Source organism: Bacillus rossius, chromosome 11 (assembly GCF_032445375.1).
Source record: "Bacillus rossius redtenbacheri isolate Brsri chromosome 11, Brsri_v3, whole genome shotgun sequence".
Lineage (NCBI taxonomy): Eukaryota > Metazoa > Arthropoda > Insecta > Phasmatodea > Bacillidae > Bacillus > Bacillus rossius.
In genome coordinates this window covers 38,076,278-38,086,748 of record NC_086338.1, presented here as the reverse complement: position 1 = coordinate 38,086,748, position 10,471 = coordinate 38,076,278, and the positions used below count along the sequence as shown (strand labels likewise).

The following is a 10,471-nucleotide window of genomic DNA, read 5'->3' as shown; positions in this document are numbered from 1 at the left end:
CGCTTACACCCCCGACGCGGGTCGTTACCGCAACGCCGAAATACCACAACGCCGAATGTCAAAATTGACCACAACGCCGACAGCTAGAAAACTGCTGTGTACCACAACGCCGAAATAACAACTGAATGAATTTGTGTTTCTTAAATGTACCTCAACGCCGAAATACCACCATCAAACCTAACCTTACCTAACCTAACCTAACCTAACCTAACTTCACCTAACCTAACCTAGTCTAACCTAACCTAGTCTAACCTAACCTAACCTTTGTGGCAGTCCTGCAATGATATTTTTCGGCGTTGTGGTGCGTCCCCCCCCCCCCCCCCCCTCAACGACGGCCTTTTACGGGCTCCACCCACATGGACAGAGCGTCAGAAGAACCCACGCCATCTTGAGACATCCCAGCGGGGGGGTTTGTTTGCGAAAATCATTTCAGAATCAGCTGAAGGCGGATCGGTAGTCATGTTTACGTGTTTCGTTTTTTTTTAAACTGTATGCAACGGAAATACGTAACAACGCACGTTGAAATTTGAAATTACAGATTCACTGTTGGCAAAACTGCGGAACAAAAAAGGATTTACGCTCAAGAGTCGCCATATTGCTGAGCTGCGGAATTCATCTTCACGAACACAGACAAACACAAGAAGCTACAAGGTTGGGGACAAATAGTAGATACGCTAGAACCTTTTCAAAGAGTTCGACTCAAAAGTAATAAAAAAAAAGGTGCGTGAACTTACGTATGTCTGCTTTAGAAGTTATACTTAATTGGCTTGATAAAAACTAACATTAATTTTGCGTGCGAATAATAAATAGAAATAAAATAATAAAAGGACTGGAGTGATATTATAAATATAAGTATAAATTCAAACAAATAAAAAAAAACCTCAGTATTTAATATTAATATAAACACGTGTTTAAAATAAATTATTAATTTTAATTATTTGTTAAATAATAATGTAATAATTTATAATGCAAATAAATTATACATATGGAACCATATCCTCACTTGTAAAAATACACTTGAAAATTTTAAAAACACAATTTATAACACTAATATTCACAATAAACAAATGTTTTCAATAATATGGACCGCTATTAAATGTGAAACACTAAAGTATAAGATTTAAAAGCACATATAAAAATCTTATTTGTATGTAGAGTTTTTCATCCTGGGAAAATTTCGTTTTATGCTGCGCGCGCATCGTAAAAATTTGCTCTCATAATTTTTTTCATAACGCGCCTAAAGAAGCATAAATCCAAAAAAAAATGCCAACAATTCTCCCAGTAACATATAACCTCGGTAACGAGCAAATTCGTGTGTTCTCATATTGCAAATACACTTATAATACGAAACTCGGACACGAAACTTCAAGTAGAATCCTTTGAAATAATGCCGAGCGTGATAAATATAAATAAATTGTTTTTTCAACTACATTTATGAACGCGAATCACCCGTAGTTTTCGCACCCGTCTCTAAAATTCGCTGCCGGAGCAGCTACGTCGACTATCGAATCATTTGATGCGATGTGCAGAGTAAAATGTTAAAATAGGTATATATGATGAAACGTCTCTGATAACAGCGAAAAATACTTGCAAAAATACTAAACTCCTGATTTGGATCTGATTTTCGACTAGGAATCTTTATTAAAATACTGCCCAATTTGTTAAAAATCATCAAACAGTTAATACTGTAAAGTTTCCCTTTGGCTTTGTGAACTTTTTTGCGCCATCCGTCACAGATGGGTGAACCGTGTTTACACATTTCCGTTCCATGCGACTTCCGGTCCATTCACGAAATTCCTCCAACCCAGTGCCGTTTAACGAGAGCAAAAGATGTTACACATAAAAAAAATTGTATTTGATAAGTAACCATTATATACACTCAAAGAATAAAGAATAAAACAGTTATTTAAAAACATTTATTATGAGCAAGTAAAAAAAATTATGGTCTACAGAAAACTGTTGACACTGTAAGGTAGGTTACCATGGTGATTTCGAACGGGAAGCCTAAGATGTCCATCAAGTTCTGTCCATGCCCGAACACGCCCGAATATTCACCTTCGGCTAACATCGGATTTATTTATATATATTTATATTTCTCTGTTTATTTTAATGTAGCTATACTAACCTAACTAACCGTCCATAGTGTTTTAAAGTGTTTTAATGTAGCTAACCTAACCGCCCACTTTTAATATTTGAATTCATTTTTGCTGCGCAAAAATAAAACAAATCCCGAGGCTGGCCGAAGGTGAATATTCGGGCGTGTTCGGCCAGGGACAGAACTTGATGGACATCTTAGGCTTCCAATTTCGAACGCTTGCGTGACACGTCTCAATGTCACCGCAACTGACGCGCTGAGTGACGGCGTCTCAGAGCGCTCATACATCTCCCTCGCTTGCGAACACCTCCCGTGACTCACATCGGGGGCGAACCCACGCACGCTGACCAATCACACGCCGCCCCGCTACCCTGGACTCCCCCCTTCCCCGCGTACCCTAGCGTCTCGACACTCAAGGACAGCAAATTGACGCCCGTCATCAGCTCCTGCGCCGCTCCGTCGATTAAGGCCCCCGCCTACCCGGGCACACAGACGGTGCGCAGAGCTTCAGGAAAAAACCTACGCGATTTGCAAAAAAACACCCATGATATCCGAGTGGGGTGTGGTTACGTAAAGCATCCAAGAATTCGTCGAGGGTCGAAAAGTACTTTTTGACGTGAATACGTCTTTAAAATTGCTTCCGTAGTGGGAGGTAATTAAAAAAAAAAACAACCAATGATAACAAAATCTGGGGATACAGTTTGGTGTTGCAGCTACATATCTATCATCTCCATGCAAAATTTAATCACACCACTGGATAGCTAAAGGAGCAAAGAATTCGTTACGCTAAGTGAGGACTATGACGCATCGCGCGCGGTGGAGGGGGAAGCGCCGCCATTTTGAGGTCATATTACTGCTTTTCGAGATTTCCATTTAGTATAACTTTTGACTCGGAGAAGCTAGGACGTTCGTATAAGTTTCAATCGTCAGCTCTCTTCAAAACCTATCGATTTAATACCTATATAAAACATTAGTGTAAAATAGTTACAGTGAATACATATGGTGTTAAAATTAAAATATGTATAATCAATAATATATAATGTCGGCCTATACGCGACTTCTTAGTGTTGAAACATTATTATAACATACATAAAATAGCGTATTTTATATTTTATATAGAAAATATTACATGTTACGTACACGTATTCACGTAAAACACACGGCCATGTCCATAACACAGCCACACCCTATTTTTTGATTTCGGATTAACTTTTAAAAAGTGTATTTTTTAGAAGAGTTAAAATGGCTGAAATACGTGTTTTCAGTCATTTATAGGCGTAAAAACAACCTGCACAGATTTTTGAAAGGACTCAAGTAACTTGCATTACACCTTTACTTTCATTTCTGTGCCATATAATGTTACGGTCACCGTTAGAATTTCATAGTTGTCCTGTGGACGACGAGAAGACTGCGCGCCAGCTCATAGCCTTGCGCTTAGAGGCTATACCATGCTAGAAGCACCAGCGAGCGTCGCTCATATAACCCCGCCCCACTAACACACATACACCCCTGACTGTACGGGCAATTTAAGGCCTTGTCACACTGTCAAATATGTGTCTCCAATAATGTTTGACAATAGAGTTTGAGGATTGTTATTAGACGGAAAATGGCATCCATTATCTCCATCAAATAAATTTTAACAGTTAATCTCAAATATATTTTAAATCATGTCAGACTATCTAAGTTTATTTTTGGTCTGAGCTAGTTAAAAATTTTTAATTTTTATCTCTTATTTATATTAAAATAGCTAATCAGAATGCTGGATGGTATTTTTGAACTTATACTATTTGTGCATTTAATTTTTTTTAAATATTATTAAATTTAATTCAAAATAATATATGTTACATAAAAATATATATCCATTGATTTTTTTAAAAGTTGTATAAACTTAATTTTATTTTCTACATGTGATAGACTATTTCTGGTATTTATCTTGAAATGTAGGTTTTTTTCCCCCTTCCCTGTTTCAGTGTTTCAGTGCTTCACGGAGCACTACTAATTATTGCTATCAAAGAGCAGCTATTCCTTTTATTGCTCGCATAACGCATAGAGCAGAAAAATAAAATGTTAAAAACTACCATACTCATGTTTTTGTGTTGCCTTTGGTGATGAGATAGGGAAGTTGATTGCATTAGTACGAGAAAAAAATTTGCTTGGACTGTATGACAAAAGGTATATTGATGATGGAGATGGTCACTATATAAGGTAACGAAGGACGACAGTACCCCCAAAAGTGTGTTTGTTTGTTTGTCCTTCTTACATGCAGCAACGGAGCATCATTATTTTTAACATTATAGATAGTTTAGGAGTTGTTCGTATTCCAGGATTTTTTTTTCCACTTGAGGTTTGCTTCACGGAAAATTATTAGCTGTCTCAAAACCCATGCCTTAGGTTTCGATGACTATTAGGACAGACTACACAGTCCTCTGTACACTCGGACTGGCTTCGTCAGTGATCGGATACTTCTTTGGTTGATATTTTCTCAGTGGCCCGGGACCGTCCATTAGAAAAAGCAGCCTATGTGTAGAGACCTGAAAAATTCGCGGATTCATTTCGCGGTAGTCTAGAATCAAAAAAAGTTTGCCCTTTTACTGCATCAGTGATTGGGCCACAGTTGTTCTAAATGACACTCGGCCAATGAAAAACTTTCAACAAAAGAATTATCGAATGATTAACGTCCCAGTTAACAGGCGACACGAGTCAGTAGCCAATGAGCAGATGTAATTTTCCCGCGTGCATGGAGGATCATGGAGTCTATCCTTCAGGTCATCGAAATCGCGAATTTTTCCGCTCTCTACTTATATGTGTGTTTATGTATTTGAATTTATAGCCTATCGCGAAATGAATCCGCGAATTTTTTTCCGGTTCACCCGTGCCTTGCTCAGGACGGATTTCGCCACGGAGGTCTGCGGTCAGACTGTCTTAGGTGGGGAGGGGAAAAAAAAAAAAGACCAGCGCGTAGTGAAAGGGAGGTGTGTGGTTCAGCACTTGGGAATACATGGCGACAGTGTGATAGTGAGAGAGAGAGTGATAGCGGCGTATTTAGGGGGTCGGTTGATATGCGGGTCATGTCGATACACGTCGTCGTCAGGAACTCTCGTTAACTGCCTGTTTGTTTCGCGCTTCGTGGCGGGGACACCAGTACCTTCGAGTTTGCGTGCAGGGGGCGAGTGTGGATCCGACCGACAAAAACAAAATTGAAATCATCTGTACGTCTTACGGTCTAAAGTGCTTTCCAAGACTGATGCACGTCTTTGAAAGTCAAGGTTAAAACACCGAGCGTGTGGATTCTGTTTAATAACCACGGCGAATTTTGTCCCCAAAGCAAAATTATTTCATTGAAATAATTACGTGTAACACGTTTTATTTCCCACATATTTTTTGTAGCGTACTACTAACCCAATTATTTAAATGAAATAATTTTAATGCAGCGACTCAAATAACTGCTACAATTATAAAAAAAATAATCCAGACGCGAAATTTTCTGTGTTAAATACGTTATTATTTAAAATATAAATGTTGTAAGTCCTTAACTTTCCCAGCCTTCGGTCGAAGTCAGACGCACTCTGAATATAGAAAATGTTCGCAGATAGTGAGGCATGATTTTAATGGGTGGCAGGGAATACCAAATCATGAAAATTTTGTTAAGGAACACATGCCCGCAATCTATTTTTTTTTGTACTTATACAAGGTTAGTCTTTGGAAACCCTGTTGCCAACGATATCACTTGAAAAATTTCAAGGCAAGGTTTTGCACTTTGTGCAATTTTACAAAGCTATGCATTGTAGTTTTACAAATGATATCGACGACAACATGTTACGTTGTATGTTTTTGCCCGGCTAACAACACATAGAAACGTAACAATACAAAACAAACAATGTTCCTGAGGTTCTGCTTTATTTGGAAATAAAAGAGTTTATTAAATTATCTTTGTTTATTTCTTTAAAAAAATGTTTTTTCTCATCGTTACATGGCTTCAATACACAATTTTACAAATGAATTTAATTAGAAAAACTTCGTTACTTGTACAGTTTTTGTCTTTTCTTATACGAATTTTAACGATATCTTTGAATTTTGATAGGATGAGGTCCAAATACATACCACAGCACCATACATATTGCCGTTGATGGTCGAGGAGTCTTGTCACTCGCCAAAGAAGAAAAAAAAACTTAGTAATGTCCCTTGGTTAATTACCTAACTCAAGGTACCGTTGATCGCGGACCGAAATCACAAGAGTCGGGCCGATGCCGACGCCTAGGGCCTAAATTTCTAATACATAGTCCGAAGAAAAAAAAATGAACTTAGGTTAAAGAATTACGGCGTGGCCCCAGCCCATAGGCGTTAAATTGTCCCTTAATAATTTTTCATTTGTTTCGTGACTTGCCGACGACGCGACCGAGTTCGGCGACGATCGAGCAACAAGTGACTTGGTCGACGAGATTACCTTCCCTTGTAAAGTTGAAAACAAGGGAGGCAACCCCGTGGGCCAACTGACCAATCAGCGCACATAATTCCAAAACATGACCATATAAGGAAATTCGTGCGGGCACATCACTTGACGCCAGGGCTTGCCCTGATTGGCTGGCTAGTGGTAGCCTCCAGAGACCCTTCCAGACGGTCGCTACAGCTGTGCGTACAACGTGACGCGTAAATCCCAAACACGCATTTACAAAGTGAAAAATAGCTTTCTGGCGCCAGAGTGTCGCGCCTGTCCGCTCTTCCTTCTGTACCTTCCAGACTATTCTCAAAATATTACAGTAGCAGTATCCAATAGAATATAAAATTACCCAAAAAATTCAAATACAATGTTAAAAATTTAGTAAACAAAGTTGAAATTCATATAAAAACTTTTGTTTAAAAATGATGTCCTGTAAAATTATAATCTATACTGCTTTAATTACTGACATTAATTATCCAATATCAACATTAATTATTATGAACTAGAGTTAACCCTCAAATTTATAATTAAGTATCTCAAGGAAATAAGTATTTTAAGGCTTTCCATGAAATTTAACCAAAGTAATTAATAACAATTCTTAACATATCTGAACTGTTTTCTATATCAACAAAAAAAAATATCCTTCACCTCAAATTTATTCTTAATATTCATATGACCCATTTTGCAATGCTACAAACAATGTTTCCAATATTTTTTTTTTTTTTGTAAAAAGTAAAAAAAAAAATATTTTACACTGCGGAAACGAAAGCCTGAAAAGATACAGACGCCAAAAATAGCGCGCAGATTAGAATTTGGCGGGCTTCAGGAGACTACCCCACTGGCGAGCTTTAAGGGACTACCCCACTGGTGAGCTTTAGAGGACTACCCCACTGGTGGGCTTCAGGGGACTACCCCACTGGTTGACTTCAGGGGACTACCCTAACAATGGCTAAGCTTATACCTGATTCCAGAATCACTGTAAATGTAAAATTCAGGATATATAATTATTTTATATGGTAAGCGTTTCTTTGGTTATATCTTTAAAAAATTTGTGCAATGGGAGTGCATTAATTGATGTAGGTTTTTGGACATACGCCATTGCGTATCAAGTCGTTTCTTTGGTTAGTCTGTAAAGCTGGCTATGTGAACTTCCGTTAATGTTCGTTAGGGCTAAAATGATCTCAATACTTTGAAAGTATACTTTCACTCGGGTTCTATAGTTATGTGATCACGCACTAATTAGAAAAAAATTAGCAATGCCAAGTTTTATTACTTCAAAAATAACGTTACATTTGGAGTTCTCGGTAAAACATTTAACATTATTATTTTGTTTCCTCTGAGAACTGTCACTAACTTGAATTTCTCACGAACAAAATCTCGCTCTAGGAAATTATCACCATTAAAAAAAAAAAAACATTCAAAGCATAAATAAAAACATTCATGATTTGCCGTGACTATAAGCGATAGAGGAACTGTAAATTTTGTAATTTTCTTCCACCACTGTGATGGAGGTTAGACATCTTTATGCAACAATCTTTAGAAACATTAATGAACTCTTCTGGCCTGCTATTACATAACCCTCATCTGCATCACAAATAGTTATAAGCAAGGCATACATTTTCTTAACACACGTCAGAGCCAATGTTTATCTTATACAGCGATTCTTTTGAATTATATAACCCCACGTTAGTGAATACAAATTTACGTATGGTAATTTTAGCTAGACGGACGCGAATGTCCGCCGAGACTGACTGTACCTACGTGTGATGTGTGGAAGGAAAATAAGTTAAGTAAGAAGAGAAATTTACTTGACAATAAGTGTGTTAAGTGAAAGAAATGTTTTCGTAAGCCACATTCACGAGACTATTGTGATGATATCTCAGAACAAGATGGACGAATACGCATTCACGAGAGGACACTGAACGCCAAAGAGCTTGCAGACAAGGTAGGCAGTCGAAGTACTACTGATTGGAAGACATATAGTCGTTACTTTATCGTGCCACTAGAGAAAATAACGGGATCCATACATAGCTTAGAAGCACACAACTTAGAACATCTGTTTCAAAGCTTTCGCTTCGCTTGATTTATGACGTGCTAGTTCCTAAACCGTTGCGGCTTTGAATATATATACTGTATAGAAGTCGCCAGCCCAGGTTAAAATTTCTAATACGGTTTTGAGGTAGTTGGTTAATTCACCGCCGCAATCGCCACCATCTCTAGGGCATCGACTTGTGGTGGTCCCTAGCGGACAAGTGTCGAACTCTTCAAACACCCCTTCCCCCTCCCGTTGAACGACGTTCAGCTGCAGTGAATGATGGATGAGGGGTGCGGGGAATGACAGCGGGCGATAGCGCTGCGCTCTAACGTGTAAATAACAACTAAGACGATACAGGGTGTTACGGCAGCGCACTGCAGCGGTGAAGTTCCAAAGCTGCTCATCATACGCTTCTGAAAAACGTAGAGTAAATCCTATCCACTGGCGACTTCTATACTGTATATATATTCAAAGGTTTCGGGCCCCACATGGGCTGAATCATCGCGGCCCGGAGGCGACGGAGAAGAGCAATGTCGAGGGGCTGAGGGTACCCATCCCAGCATCCAGCATCCAAACCCATTCAGCGATCCTAAGGCATTGAAGGGCTATTAGAACAGTCATAACTTGGAATTATCGAGAAAAAAAATTGGTTGTCTGTAAAGTCGGTTTACGGACGATAGTTTAACGCGACAACGTCATAACAAAACATTGATGAAATGATTGCATACTTTTTATGAGTAAAATTGAATCATTTTTATTGAATTATCACTATTTTGTATGGATACAAAGAAGGAGTGAAATGAAATCTACAATTTAATTGGTAGATTTACTTTTATTTGCTCTCATTGATTCAAATATGTTTATTACTTTAACGAAGAGATTATTTTAACTATAACTTTTATACATGTTTGCTATTTAACTTCTTCCAATCTGTGTTATTCTGTTAAGGATAGGACGATGATAGGAAAAGTAGGAAACGAATGGGAGTGTTTCAAGTTTGATGTGCCTCGAAAAAGTCAAATCGATGGTTGTTCCAATCGAGTGGAAGAGAGATAGATGCGGCGCAAGCGTACAATGAGCGTAACGGGATACAACGTAACGGGACAATGTGCGTAACGGGACACTTTTTCGTGCGTGCAGCCGGCGTTCATGGAGTTATTAGACTTTGTCACGTCAAAAACCCACATAACTTTGAACTATCATAACTTTTAAACACACAACTTAGAACTATCATAACTAAGAAACAAAAAACTGACAATTGTAACAACTTAGAAACACACAATGCCGAACAACACAATTTAGAAACATCGTACCTAAGAATCATAACTTAGAACAGGTATATCTTGTGTGTTTCTAAGTTATGGCTGCAGCCCGCGCGCACCATACCGGCGCAACACGGTCGTGCTAGTGTGGTGTGTGCCGCATCACCAGCCAGGCAGGGAACTGTTGGTTGGAAGGAAGCGGCCTTGGCTTTTGAGAAGTGACTGACTGCCGTGGAGTGATTTCGGGCAAAAGTGCTGAACCGAGATCAGGATGGCCGGTTCAGGATTCGAAACACGGGTGTGTAAAATGCGAGCCCAGGTTTTTACATGCTTTATATTAGCTTCACCTGTATGTTTGTCCGCCGTCTGTAACTCTGTCTGTCCGTCTGTAACTCTTTCGACTAAGAGTGGGTGACTCATCACTATAAAATGTCCCACCCATTTCATTACGTTCGTTAGCCGAGCGGTCTAAGGCGCGCGACTTCTGTGACGTCAGCTTTCGGATTTAGCGATCGTGAGTTCCACTCCCGGCCACGCCGAAAAAAAAAAAAAATATTTTTTTTTCCCCCCGGTAAATTCTAATATTATATCCATACATCTAACTGCAAATGATTCGTAGAGACTTTACCATTTCTTTGTGA

General features: G+C 38.8%; 1 protein-coding gene across 1 annotated transcript in view; it reads left to right on the top strand.

The window, feature by feature from the left end:
* Positions 1 to 10,086: 10,086 nt before the first annotated feature.
* Positions 10,087 to 10,471, top strand: part of LOC134536826 (solute carrier family 25 member 35-like) — a 33,275-nt gene continuing 32,890 nt past the window's right edge. The window contains exon 1 of the mRNA XM_063376818.1: positions 10,087 to 10,128. Within this exon, the coding sequence (XP_063232888.1) occupies positions 10,102 to 10,128 (27 nt within the window). The 5' untranslated portion in view covers positions 10,087 to 10,101. The remainder of the gene's footprint in view (positions 10,129 to 10,471) is intronic.